This window comes from Salminus brasiliensis, chromosome 18 (assembly GCF_030463535.1).
Source record: "Salminus brasiliensis chromosome 18, fSalBra1.hap2, whole genome shotgun sequence".
In the NCBI taxonomy this organism is placed as follows: Eukaryota; Metazoa; Chordata; class Actinopteri; order Characiformes; family Bryconidae; genus Salminus; species Salminus brasiliensis.
The window spans coordinates 19802055-19817300 of NC_132895.1; the positions used below are offsets into that span (position 1 = coordinate 19802055).

The 15246-nt window shown below is 41.2% G+C and overlaps 1 protein-coding gene across 3 annotated transcripts in view; it reads left to right on the forward strand.

Annotated features, from left to right (window-relative positions):
* The window catches only part of adamts2a (ADAM metallopeptidase with thrombospondin type 1 motif, 2a), a 76103-nt gene that overhangs the window by 32986 nt on the left and 27871 nt on the right, over positions 1-15246 (forward strand). For all 3 annotated transcript variants that reach the window (XM_072661483.1, XM_072661484.1, XM_072661485.1), the window contains one exon: positions 10561-10763. In XM_072661483.1, the coding sequence (XP_072517584.1) occupies positions 10561-10763 (203 nt within the window). The remainder of the gene's footprint in view (positions 1-10560; positions 10764-15246) is intronic.

Sequence of the window (15246 nt, forward strand, 5' to 3'; positions counted from 1 at the left end):
TGAACTGCCTAAACAGTTTTCATACAACTGTATGTCAGTAAGAAACATCATCTGATGAGATAATACATGCACACAACATTAATAAAACCCTTAAATAGCCCTAAAACCCCTAAATGCTTGAAATGGGTGTTCAGCAGTTAGCGAGAACGTCTGGAAAAGTTCTATAATTTGCAAGATGTGTCACATAGATGAATCATCTACTGACTAAAAACTAAAAAAATGTGCTGATTTGGGCAACCCTTTAGCAAAATAGCCAATTAGTAAGTAGCTAGACATTTCGGAAAGTCAGCTTTTTTCCCCAAATTCATAACAACTGAAAATACCTGCTGATAAGATGATGATACTGAGCAAGTTTATATTTCTATCCACAAAAAAAAAATACTTGATAGCGATTCCTGTGTGTTTGTGCATGTGGGTGACACATATGTTTTTCATTTAAATATCTCCCAGCCCTGAAACAACAACATTCCAGTTGTTCCACTGACTAATAGCCTTTTGGCCTGGCCCAGTGTTTTGGAGGAGAGTTCACTTCCTCCAGTGCGCTGCTGCTGCCTCTCTTCTCCTCTCCTCTCCATATCCACCTTTCCGTTAGCCCTCCCTGCAACACACTTCTATAGGGAATGGCTTATGCAGATGGAGGCTTGCCGATTGCTCCTGCAGTGGCCATCAGCGCTGTTGTTTCCATTGCTTTACGGCCCAACTTTTCAGAGGAGGACAGCTTGAGCACAGCTTGAGCTACAGTATAGCGCTGTACTGTAATTACTGTGCTGTGTAGAAAAGACAGTGATTAAGCTTATTTTCTTGGGTCTGTGTTTTGGCTGAGAGCGATGGGGAATGTTTGTATGAGGTGTGGTTCTGTTGGAAGGACGGTGATCATGGAGTGGTGTGTGCATGTGTGTGCGTTATGGGATGGCTGCAAAAATGAGGTCAAAAAGTTTGCTGACTGATGATGAGGTGTTATAGTCGTAGTTCTTATATCAAGGCGCATGTGCTTCTGTGTGTTCCAGGCTCCTGTCCCTGTCTTTGCTCCCCAACTTATTCCCACCTGCTAGTCGGGTCTCATGCTATCACTCACAGTGCTACCAAGTCGGGAGGGTGAGGGCTAGTATGTGTTTCCTCCAAGCTACGTGGCGCATCCCTGCATCTTTTTAAAGTGCTGGCAAAGCAACGTCAGTGGACATCTCAACGCTGTTGGAGGAGACAGCTAACTGTCCAAATCTGTCACACGACTAACAGGCACTTGTGCTAACTAGCATCACGCTGCGTGATGGGGGGAGAGAGGGAGGACCATCCTACCCACCCCCAGATAGAACAAAGCCAATTATGCTGTCTTGGATTCTGCATGGATGGCTGTGGCATTCTGGGAGACGAGAATCTCGGAATCTCCTAACGAGAGGACTAACGCTTAGACAGTTGTGCCACCCAAGTGCTCCCAGCTGTCAGTGTTTAAGGAAGCCTCCGAACAAGTCGCCTTTGAAACACTGCAGCTAATTTATACCTGCATTTAAAAGGTAGAAAAATCCATGCAAACCTGTGTGCTGAGCAGAATGTGTAATCAGCTGCATCACTAATACCACCACCCATTTTCTGTGCAATCTTGTTACTGTGGCAGCATCTTTCAAATGCGTATGTATGACCCAGAGAAACGCATTTTGGGTTTTTCCGCTCACATGATACATGGTTTTGTACATTACACATAGGCTGAATACATCTGATTTGTATCTAACACTGAGTACATCGAGCACTTCATGGGTTATTGCCTTGTCAGCTGTTAGTACCCCTAAAAAATGCAAAGGGTTGTTGTTTTAAATTTCTGAAGGTTCATTTGTCATGTTGTCAGATTGCGTATATATATATAAATATACAATATATATATATATATATATATATATATATATATATATATATATATATATATATATATATATATAAAAAAATGTCCCAAGTCCCAAGTGTTTTGTAGAAGTGTAGGTGTGTTTGTGTGTGTATGTTTCCTTTTTTCTGTCCACATCCCTCACACTCCCACCAACACCAGCAGGTATAACGTGATCGACAGCCCCCATGGACCAAATACAGACACTATAAGCATTTCTTTTTACCTGTGCAGTTGTTTTTGATGAAGGGAATAAGGTATTCTGAATTTTCAAGGATTGGAGGAAATAAATGCAATGTTTTTGTTTTTGTTGATGTTGTGGTTAAGTATACAAGATTCTTGCTGTAATGCTGTAATCTTGTTAAAAATGACTTAATGTAAAAAATTCCAACAAGGTAAAAAAAAAAAAAATCATAACGCTAGCTTCTTGTCCTTTAGTTAGTCCTCCCTGCCTAAACCATGTTGCTAAATGTTCCTAAAGTCATTTAAGTTGCCTGTGAACCTGGAAACAACTAGCAATTTAGTCAAACCACTCTGTAATATTGGAAGTATTGTTAAGCTTTCCAATATCTGAAATAGGCCCAGCTAGCAGAGAACATTATAGGAATGTCCAGCATTGTTTCTAAAAGGTTTCAGGAAGGGTTGCCTGTAATCTTACAGAAATAATGTTTCAGGAATGTTCTGAATATAATATAATAATGTAAAATAAACAACACAATAAAAAACATTGAGAAACAATATATACTTAATCATACTGATATCACACTGAAAAATGATATTAAACGAAATAACGAAATGTTTTCCAAACTTAAGAATTGGAGCATTTATTTAAACACAGAATTTACACTGAATAAAACACAGAATTTACACATAATAAAAAAAGGTTTAGATTTTGAGCTTCCATTACTTTTGGAAATATGCCAACCAAGTGTGAAAAGCTCATATTCAATTGTCAGAATCAACAACTACACATAAAAAAGTTCAATAAAAGCATCCAGAAATCTTCTAGCTGGGAGGCCGCAAAGGAACCTGTGAGCATCTCTAGCATCTCTGCTTTGTTGAAGCGGCAAAAATGGTTTTAAGACGTAAATCTCTTTCTGTGCTCAGCTGTTGTACACCTCGCTCTGAGTGTAATTTGATGCGCTCTGCGTAGCATTCCCCTTGTGTTTGTACACCCGACAGCAGTTCATTTTTTTTCTCGATTTATTCTATGTTTATTTTCAGAGGCAGTTGCTTGAACAGTCACATCTGCCAGCACTGCTGAAAATGCCAAGTTATGCATTTTGTTTTGACTCCTAAAGCCTGTGTCTGTGCATCCATCTGGCCAGTAATCTTCCTGGACCACTACAAAAGCCGTTTGTGTGTTGCCTGGAGACCTCTGGAAAATGTCTGTATATGCAGTAGTTTGCCTCGTGTCTTGGATGCTTTCCTTCTGTTTTATAACTACAAATTGCAGCTGCATCCATCTTTTCTCTGGTCAGGACTTTTACGACAATATATTGTTGTATTGATATTGATGCCACTTGTACCGAATAATTGCCACACATCTTGTCTACATTAGATTCCCAGAGATCCTGCTCATCATTTGAACCAGCATGTCAAGAATGCATAAGCCTGGTTATGTCAAGGTGGCAACCAATATCAATTAGTGGATATGTTGTCAGTGTAGCTGTGGACACATTTCCCTCTGTAACTGTATTACTCATGCTAGCTGTGTTAGTCCAGAAAAGCTAATGGTTGACTTGTAGTGTTGCTAAGAGTCACATACATGTACTCTTACCCCCTTGCAGAAAGGCTTATTACACATCAAGGACTTCTGTACATAGGGACAGCTGTACAAAACCGTCTTTTCTTTGATAATAGAAGTTTGTAATAACACTTTCGGCTGTGTAAAGAGTTAAATGTAAACCTCTGAGTTGTGCGAACCCGCACAGTTCAACTCAAACGCCAAAAAATGCTGACTGACCATTCAGTAGATTTGGGGGTGGGCCGACATCCAAACAGCACTCTACCCGAAGCAGAACCAGCTGAAAATCACCAGGAAAGCTTGAGAATCCGCTGTCTGAAGTGGTGTGACAGTACAGGCCCTTATGCATATGCATTCCAAAATATTGCAAAAAAAAGTGAAGTGAATATTATTTTTTTAGAGAGATAAAAGGCTGGAGACGTTTCGATGCAGTTTGGTCCTCAGTGTACACTTTTCACACTTTGCGTTCAAGTATGCTAGCAGGCACCCAATGTCAATGTGCAAAGAAATGCAGACAACTTAAGTCTTGGCCCTTGCTCTGCCTCTGGAACCCCCTGCTCTATAAACCAAGGCTATCACTGCTAACACAGTAAGAGTAAGAGACAGACGCGGTATCTTCTTCAGCATAGCGCCTACAAACACATGGCCAGCCCCTCTGTAGCTTTCTATTTTTAGGTATTGCCCAAGTACACAGTGGCGCATTGAAGCTTTGTACCCTTGAAATATGATGACTGTGGCGTTTAAGTGGACTCCTGCTGACGTTGTGATACCCGGATGACTGTGGCAGTGATTGTGGGGTAGGAGTGTGCTGAGGTGGACCTTTGATGGTAGTAGAAGCTGGTTGTAAGCTCGAGGAAACCTGAGATTCTGGCGTCTGGCTGAATCAGGTTGCCTGGATTCTTATCTGATTTCCTGGGTTCCATCATGCAGAGGCTGATGAGGATCGATGGACAATGAGAGGATATTGGTGATTGTTTTGTAATCATGGATGTCACAATTACTCTGTTGCTCATTTAAAATCAATTACTTGATTAAAAGCATTTAGTAAAAATGTGTGTTCTTGATGAATTGGCTCAGTTTTGCAGTTTGCTGTCAGTACATTTCGGGACAAGAGTGAGCTTTTGGTACGAGTCATATTTGTGTTCATCATTGAAAAAGAAGGAACCCACACCAGCATCACTCAGCACACATCTTACATCTGTTGTTGCAACCTGAAAATCTGTAAACAATCGAATAGCTCAATCTGAATATAAGGTCAGCCCCACATTTGGATTAGACTAGTCCGATTGAGGCCATTCGGAATACTATTTTGGTCCGATTTAATGAGCTACATAATCCTTTAAATAATCTATTAAATGGAAAACAATTTGCCATGTAAGCATCTGTGTCATATTACATTTCCAATCAGATGTGAACAGGTAAGAGATAACGCAGTACTCAGCGCAAGAACCTAGCTTATACAGGCAAACAGCAGCACACGTTATTACAGCCTTCCTCTGGTCCCTTCTTTAATATGTGACTCAGGAAATGCACATTTCCCTGAGTCAGTCATCATTTAAAGCAATTAAAAAGCAAACACACCAACTGACAACTCATACTGCTGCTCTTCCTACTCTGACTGCACTTAAAAACATTGTCAGATTGTTGAGTAGCGTGTACATATAAACACCTCAGTCTAAATCTATAATCGGAAGGAATTCAGTAGGGCTGGAGAAGCTCTTTGCATATAAACATAGCCAATGTCACATTTACTGTACAAGAAGCATCACATTTGTGGACGTACAGTGCAGCTAGGAAGTTCATGAACCTTCTACGACTGTTTGCATTTCTACATAAATTTGACCTGAAATGTGATCTTCATCTAATTCCTAAAATGAGGTAAAGTGAACCAACCCGGTTAAAGAAAAGACACAAAATATAGGTTATTGAAAAAGTATGAATATGAAACATTATTGACATCTATTTTAACAATCTCAGGCGAGCCGTTAACCACGCACCAGGTAGCTTGATTTAGGGTGTGTCTGAGTGTCTTTTCTATCGCAACAACAGTTAAAGTACACCTTGCACAGCTCAAAACGGGCAAAAGGCATGTGCTAAGTCATGGGTGTGTTTTGGGCGTAACGTGCAATAAACCAATCAGAGTGTCACTTGCCATTACCTTTAAGAGCCAGGTGCGGTCTGACTTTGGCGGATTGCTATTTCAATGGCATTTTCCATTACCTGTGTTTTACTGTTGCCAAGATAGCAATACGACCTGAGCACACATGATTTCGAGACCACCACAAGCACCGTTGCTATTTAAACAACACAGGTTGAAGGCGTGAAAATAGACTTTTGGCGGGGTGTGAGATAGCAATGAGCTTTGCGATTCACCTTGGGCAGGGTGCAAGAAAGGGCTCCAGGTGTTTTAATCAAGACGACCAAGGCAGTCAGGTGTGAGGTTAGCAGGCCCTCCCATGTTTCAGGAACTTTGGTCTTCACTATCAAAGTCTGGGCTCCACCACCCAGATTTATGGGAGTGTGCCTTGCCTCTAATAAAGGAGATTCCTGAGGACCTCAGAAAAGGAGTTATCAAAGAGGGAATTCAGCACCTCTGTTTTCTCTAGGAGTGGTCATCCTAAAAAATCCCTTCAAGGGCACAGTGAATAACAGTACAGGTAGTCATAAAGAATGCAGAATAAGGAATAAAACGTCTAAGGAACTACAGGCCGCTCTTGCTTTGAGTCGAGACCACAGAGAGAAGCCAGAAGCCTTTTAGAAGAATGTTCTCATCCTAACTGTTAAGCATGGGGGTGGTAGTATCATGGTTTCTGGTTGATTGGCTGCCTAAGGTCCAGGACAGCTTGCCATTTTTTTGAAGGACTTAGGAATCATTACAGTTCTACTAGGAATTCTACATCAGAATGTCAGGACATCTGCCTGACATTCTGTAAACCTAAGTCTGTGCTGGAGCTAGACAACAACCCTAAGCACACAATTATACTAAATCTACAAAGACATGCCTAAAGCAGGAGAAATTCAACATTATTGAATGACCAACATTTACGCAATAGCAATGTTGTGGAAGGACCTATAAAGAGCAATCCATATTCAAAATTAATTAGGGGATTATGGGCTGTATGTATCACAGAATTGGTCACACAATTGCCATGTTTCCAGTAGCATGCTGAGGCTTGCAAGTGGAGTGCTTATTGTGTTGTGTATTCCCTGTAGTTTGCAGGCCTGGACTGATAAACTGCTGACTTCATCAGGTGTTTAAAGTCTTGGCTTAAAGCTTTTAAGCCCTGGAGAATACCTTGATGCATGGTCTTTGCCCTGAACCAGAAGCAAAGGCAAAATGTGTGCTGGTGTGTTGTTGCTGATGTTGTGAGCTTTTGTAGTTTACTATAATACTCAAACCTTGGACATCATTGGTATCAGAGGTACGAGAAGGGTATGAGGGAATTCTCCAGTCTAGTTTTTTTTGCTCTATCAGAACTATAAGCGCTTATTTTCTTCAAAGATGTAGAAACAGAGTTGAAAGATATTGTAGATACACGTGACCTGTTCTCACGTGACCTGTTTGGTCTGTGGGTTTCCCACTGCTTACACTGCGCATTTCCCCCTTTAATACTTAAATCATGCTTGCTGGGTGTTGTGCTAGTCATTCCACTCAAGAAACAAATCATCAGGGAGCATTTCTGAAGCAGTGCTCTAAAGTGGTTTACGTACAAAAGGGCGCTTTGCTGTCAGATACTTGAAAGAAAGCCTGTTCGGGAGACATGACCTGATTTGAACTGCATTGTTTCAACATTCAGTTGATCGGAGGTTGCCAGAGGTTGATCCAAATCTGGAGTGTAGTTGTATCAAAGCTTGATTAAAAAAAAGGCCCTATTTGCCATTATTCATGCCACACACACACACACACACACTACCTTGCATTTTAGCATTATTAGTGGAGTGCATCTCACTCGTAATCACATTTTATGGGCTGCATTTACATAAACGATCCCAAAAGTCTCAAACTATGGATTTGTCAAATTGAACCCAACAGTACCTTTTACCATTTTCCCAGAAAAGGTTTGTCTAAATTATGCAAAACATACCTCTCTGAGCATGTATGCTAATAAGATAGCTCATTTAGAATTGTATGAGAAGATCCAAATGCAGATTCACTCTATACGGATCCCGATTGTGCTTTTTCCATTCAAGGCATGTTTATATTCATGAGCTGGCCGCCTTTTTATTGCATTGTTTACTCTCGTGTTAATTCGCCCTCCCTGCCCTGAAAGCTTTGTTCAAGGAACCTGAGGGTGTTTGTATTGATGGTGAATGAATAGTTTTGGCTGTGCTGTGCATTTACAGAAGACACACAAAAGTGTAGACACTTCAGCAAATGGATTTTGTTATATATCTAACTTCAGTATTTGCATTCCTGTGATATTTTATGTGGAATGAGATTTTCCCTAAAAGGCCTATATGCTTCATGAGGTCCACTCATGATATTTGTGTGGGTTTATGTACCACATATAATGAGAAAAAAGTAGAGCTGGGTAATATGGCGATATTTTATTGTATTGTGATACATTTTGTTAGATAAGTCTTTAAACATTGCAATATAGTATTTTTACCATATCGCCCAGCCCTAGAAAAAAGTTATTATTATTATTTTTATTATTATTATTGCGATTAGACCACAATTCTGGTCCTTATATTTCTTATATTTCCAGATAATGAAGACACAAAATGACAACAACAACAAAAAAATAGCTCAGATCTGTTGCTGCTGCATTTAAATACTGAGGGTCGTACAGCTCTCTGTTCTCCACCATATAGATTACTTTCTCCTTGTCTGTGTTTACTTAAGCTTAACCATGTTCTTATGAAAGACATCTGCCTTTGTAGAGGTGGTACAGAAACGAGCCCTCCATTGAAACTGCCACTCTACTGTTGGCATATAACATTACGGATAACGCTGGAAGTATTCTGATTTTGTCGCTGGCGGTCACTTGCATGGGCTTGTATCTTGTCACTTTAAATGTCTGGTTGTTGGCCGTCTTCTGGTTGTTGCTAGGTTAGTGGCAAATAAGACAGACTGACAAAGATTTGTTTGGCATGCTGTTATCGGGAGATATTGAAACACATCCCTTAAACTTTAGTGTGAATAGACGAGTCTAGAGTGAGGTCATCTGAATATCTGAACATTTTATCTCATTTTCTTATATACATTAGCCTATATTTTACATCAAACCTTCATTTAAAAAGAAAGAATAGGAAAACTACGTTCCATAATATGGTCCCTTTAATATGAGCTGCTCTTGGTGGTCTCTGGGATGTATCTGATGATGGAGAAACTGGTGTCACCTACACAGAACTGCTTGTCCTACATCTTATGATTGCAGAAAGGTCTTTGAAAGTCTTTCAGCTGCCTGCCTTGGTCTTCTAGCCCTCTTTTCAGTTCTCACAACAGGGCTAAATGGATTTCATCCTGTGTGTGCTCTCTCAGGTAACCACATCACAGCTGGTTCTCCCATACACCCCCACATTCATCAATGACTTCAGTACATAGTGTTTAGCTGGTCCACAGCCAATCATATCAGTGAATTGGTACAGTCACCTTGTATCAGATTGCTGTCTGTTTTTGCACTCTCTTTTCTTCTTCCTGTTCCTCTGTCATTCTAGATATTGCTTTTCTTCCATTTTGACTGACATGTCTTAGTACCAATCTTCCTGATTGTGAGTGCCTGTTTGTTTTATGTTGCAGATTTCAGGAACATTGGAGTGGGGGGTATTTCACAATGCAGAATTCCTCACTTTCACTAGATCATTTAAGTCTCAAACCTGGAAAAGAGCTCAGAAATATTTCTACTGATTTTGTATTGTGTTTGCATGTACTGTCAATCAACGTAAAAGTGTTGAGATATTGTCCGAGACTCATAAACTCGGAGTTCGGCATAGTGTTTAAATCCTAGTTATATCCCAGTGCACCGCTGTCTTTGTGTTTTAAGTAACAGCTAATGTTAATGAACTAATGCATATTAATGGCGCTCAGCACCTGGGGTGCCACAAAAGTACTGAAATTCTTTGAAAAAGAGCCACGATAATAAAAGAAACAGCAGTTTAGTTTCGTAAAATATAACAGAAAAAATACAAATATCAAGTAGACAAACAAATGCTGGTAATAAACTAAACAATAACTTCCAACCACTGTCAAAAACAACAGCAAGACAAAAAGAAAACAAAGTTCAAGCATAGATACCAGAAATACAAGCAGTTGCAGTGCTTGACACAAACTGGATGAACTTTCATTATTTTCAATCATAACAGTGCAGTTATCTCTTTTTCTGTTTTTATGCATTTATTGCAACACATAGAGGCCCATCAGTGAGCCTCGTTCAAAGCCATTCTGTATTAAGGCACTCTGAAATATCTAGGTCATCTTAAAGGCAGTCGTGATATCTGTCATGATGCTCAAAATTAGTTTAAGACTTTTAAATATATCAGTTAATCTATTTAACATTACAGGTTTTTAGGTGGAAGTTTTTTGCAAGACAGTGTGGTTTAGGAATAACTAACAGTGCATGCAAATGAAAAGCATTCACTGCGATTATTTTCCACATGTTAATTTAATTAAGAGGACTCTTACCATATATCATATTGTACCAGATCATGTCGCTGGGCTAACATATTAGCTTTGTGGATGGATTGCTAGATCAGGACACTATGGTCTGGTTTCCCAACAGAGATTAAGCCTAGTCTTGGACTACACAGCATTCGGAATGCAGATTCACTTAATAAAAGGAAAGTAGATTTAGCAAACAAGTCTTGATCCCTGCCTAGGAGAACTGGCCATTTGAGGGACAAATGTCATTGAAACATTGTATTTTATAATGCTGAAGGCTCTAAAAAGCTGGAAAAGGAATCACTGAAATATCTGAACTAGTGCATGTTGTTTCTGCAGCTTCAGCGCTGGGTGGCCTGGCTGGTGTGAAGGCTTTTACCAGAGGGATCGAAGCGAAAGTGAACAGCAGCAGACGTTCAAAAAGACAATCATACCACGATGAGATCTTCAACATTGAGGTGCTCCTCGGCGTGGACTGTTCGGTGGTTCAGTTCCATGGCCGCGAGCACATCCAGAAATACCTGCTGACGCTTATGAACATAGTAAGTATTCCAGACCTTTGCTGTTAGTCGCTTTATGTGTCTTGACCTTATTGTTGTCAATAATACTCACTACAGTACCCATAATGCAGTGTGCTAAAAAACAGGCAAAGTCATATGTAAGGTTGTAAACAAAATGTTTATTTATGTACTGCCTGACTGTGTGTGGTCCTTATTTAATGAGTTTCGGCACTTTTTTATTTTGCTGAAATCTCAAGTCCAAATCAAGTCAGGAGTCAGTCCAATGTAACTCTTCTTAGGTCTGTTTTAGAATGTCAAACAGGGTTGACATTCTAAAATTACCTTGTGCACCTGCCGGTCTTGAAAACTGCCAGGGCATGTTTTTGCAAGCCACTGTAGCATTCGGAGACTAGCTATAGTATCTGCTGCTTTTTTTAAGCTGCCATGATGTTTCTAAGATCTACACAATGTAGCTAACATTGAACTTGGCATCTGTGTAACCCGAGGTGAATATGGCAACATCTGGTCCGGTGGGATCAGTTGGAGTGTAGCAGTGTTTTTTTGTGGGGGTTTTTTGCAGCGTTCAGAATGAGAGAGCACGTTGTCGAATGTCCATCCATCTCCCTGACAGCTGCGCTCAGAGTGGAAATTCCATCCACCTCGCTAACAAGGTTTTTTACCTGAAGGATTGATGTGCCTTGGATCTTATGGGCAAGACTGGACTTGCAATGAACTTACTATGCATTCAGTTGAACCAAGAAACAGCTTCCATTTCCAGGGTTTTCTGATATAACTGTTTTTCTCCCTAGATTTCTCACAGTGTCCTTTTTCACAGTGTCCTGCCAGCTCTCCATCAGCCTTCTCTCCAACACAACCCCACATCATTTCTACTTGTTCTTGTGTTCTTTGCACAATGGCATAGAAGAACCATTTTTTGGATCCATAGAAAATGTTTTAGTGGATTGTTCTATATAGCAGTGCTCCTCTTGACCCTCAGGCAGTTGCTCCAATCTAATTCACAGCAAAAATGTGGACCATCTGGGTCTGAGGACCAGTTAGAGGACCACTGCTTCAGAGAATCCTTTTCACCAGATGTTTTAAATGAGATGTAGGAGAATGAAGAACCTTTTTGAGGACTTAAAGAATGTAGAACTTTGTTTACATTACGAGGTTCATTACATTCACAAACCTCTTCCATGTACGTTTGGCTTTCCAGTGACGTTCAGTTCTAAACGATGTAATGGCTGGCATCATGTGCCTTGGTGTGAGCATATGTTAGGGGTGGATATGACCAAACATTTGGAAAAAAGGCATAGGTTTGTCTGTGGCAGAGATCTTCAAAGCTGGACCTTGATACCAGTCTTGGACTTTGTATTCCCTGCGTAGTGTGACGATAAGTTTCCGGTCAATTACATGAACTGTTCCCTTCCAGTGAAAACAAAATCCAGGACTGGAAACTGGATTCAAGGTCCAGCTTTGAAGACCGGGGGTCTATGATATTGCTCAAATCCCTTGTGTCTCTTTTGTTTAATTGTGTACTCTTTTGAATAAAGGTGTTAAAGAAGGTTCTTTGGAGTAATGCCATAGAACAGGGTTCTTTAGATCTGGAGTTAATGAACCTCGCTATAGAAGGACCACTTTGGTTCCCAAAATGACCTTTCAATTGATTGCTTTCAGTTGAGTTTGGTTAACGCACCATCCATTGAATGGTTCCTTAACCAAAGACTGTTCTTCTACTTTTTTGCAGCTTTATTTTTTTAAGATTATGCATTCAGCCCTTTTTTTCAATCTGTCCTTTGTTTTCCCTGTCCTCGTTTCTCTTTCAGTCCATCCTCAGTCTCGCCTGTGGCGCGCAAGCCTCGTTTTTGTTTGTGCTGCCGTTCGGTTGCCTAGCAGAAGACAAGCTCCGGTGGAAGACCTTGCTGCATTATTAATTTGATCCTAATGATTTTCTGGCACTTTGGCCTCCCGCTCGTCAATTAAGCTTACCTGCTCGGCAGCACGCTGGGAGCTGGACTAACGGAACATGGGCAGGGTCCTGCAGAGGGCCAGAGACAGACCTGCTCTAATGAGGGGCCTATGCTCCCATTGTTAACACTGTGTGTGTGTGTGTGGCCACGTCAGAGACAGACAGTGTGAGCGGACGAACAGAAGAAAAATCAGCAGTAATGAGAGGGAGCATTGAACATGGCTGATAATTGTTGCTTATCTGTTAGGTTAAGAAGCTGTTACATGGCCTGCAGAGTGTGTGTGTAGGGGGGGGTCTTTTAGGAGAGACACAATAGGAGGGCGGTAATGGATGACCAAATGGTCCAGACGGAGGTCAGCGGGGTTTTCTCATGGACATCTCATCTCGTTCTCAAGGTTGCCAGGCAACTTTAATGAGGAGTAACTAAGGTGATAAACAGGAAGAGAGATCCTCCTCCTTATTAGATTTATCATCACCCCCTAATGACCACAGTCGCTATCCTATACTTCTGGATTTGCTCTAATGAGGGTTAGCACTAATTATAGCTATCAACTGACTCATTTAGTCCAATTTGCAGTAAGGCTGAACAACACTGTGAAAAAGCCACGTTGCAATAGTTTTTGTCCCCTCAGTATTTTTTTCCTAGTAGATATCAGGGCTCCTGAGTGGGGCAACAGTCTAACTATGAACCCAATTGTTATGAGACTAGAGATTTGATCTTGGCTAAGAGACTCTCGTGGCAGTGGCAGTGGCAGGATTGTGTAATGGGGAAGTCATACCTAGTGGGTGGGGAGTGGAAAGGACTAAACTGGGAACAATTCCCAGAAATTCAGAAATGGAAAAGACGGATTTAAAATGATTGATCTAGGAATGGAAAGCACAATGTGAGAAGCTGATTAAGCAGTCATATACTAAAATCAAGCTGGGCCTCCCTCTGTTTTTAAAACCTTTCTTCCACGAGATGTTGGAAACCTCCCTTCAGGTTTCTGGTCAGGGTCAATACGATTCCATCAAGCAATTCCTGCAGATATTTCAGGAATACTTTCAAGCACCCTTTTCTACCACATCCCAAATGTGTTCTATTGGTCTCCAGCATCTGGAAAGGCCACTGAAGAAAGCTGAACTCATTGTCATGTTCATTAAATAAGTTTGAGATGGCTTTTGCTTTTTTGCTTTACGATATGGTGCATTGTCTTGCTGGAAGTAGCCGTTAGAAGATGAGTAAACTGAGGCCATGAAGGTATGCACATATTCATCAACAATCTTCTGTGGCACCATCAGCAGCCAGAGTCCAACATAGAGCACAATTGGCCTTGCTGTCTCATGGGTGGGGTTGATGGCACTTCCTCCCCACATCACTCCCAGTGTGATGTTTGCTAGCACAGGCGTCTGTTAGCTGTTGTATCGGAGCTGGGAGTCACACTTTCCTCCAAGCATGCTGGCTACCTAGCTATGCTGCATCAGAGGGGGTGACAGGCTTCACATGTGTTGGGTGAACGGGGATTGGGTTATTGGCCCAAACCATCATTTGAATGAGAAGGTGTACAGGTGTTGTTAAGAAAGCTTCCAATATATTAAAAACACATAGAACTCTTAATTTGATGTGGTTAAGGATTGGCTCCTTAAGGAATGGCCGGCATTACAAAAAACTCAACAAGGTTTTCTGATGACAGCGATGTTGTGTTTGTTGGATCTTGGAAAGACCCAAACAACTTCTGCAATTGGTCAGGAGGGTCACTCCACGCAGGAATACAAACATGACTGGCCAGAGGCACATTTGCATACTCCACATGTTGCAGCTTTCTTGCTGAATAGGAGTGAGGAACAGCTAGGAGATGGGGAGGTGAGGTGATGGGATGCGAGAACTGGTATCCCCGGAAGCAGGAAACACATACATGGACATTAATAGAAAGTATCTGGAGCCTGTTGTTCCCTGTTCTTTCAACTGTAATGTTGCAAATAATTACGTTTAGGAAGATTGGAAATCCCTCAGCTTTCTGCAGGAGTACTTTTCCGACGGCTGATGTCATGAAACAATTAACAGTCAGTATATTGGCAGAACTCACTCCACTGTCTGCCTACAACATCTCATTTAGTCCAATTTGCCGCACCGTTTGCCATCGATACATGAAATAAATAGCTCCCGCACAGAACAGCCTCCGGGAGGAGTCAGTTAACCTCAGTTTCATTCTCAGGGACACGGATGCACCGTGCTGCATTATTCCGCTCTCCAGTCTTCTTTTTTTTTCTTTCTTTCTTCTGTCAATCTGTCTCTTTTTTTCTTTCCTCTGTCCACTCTCCCCACTCGCACTCAGATTCTTAAACAGCCTCTGGTCGAACTGCCATCCATCTGTCAGTCTGTGTGTGTGTGTCGTAGGGCTTCATTAGTTTTCTCTCTCACACACATGCCCATGTTCACACACACACATACACACACACACACACGGGTCATTTTGGCAGAGGTCCTGCACCCTCTCTCAGGTTTCTCCCCATGATGGGCTATGTAAATGGGGAATGAGACAGGGTCAGGTGAGAGCAGGAGGGAAATTATATTGT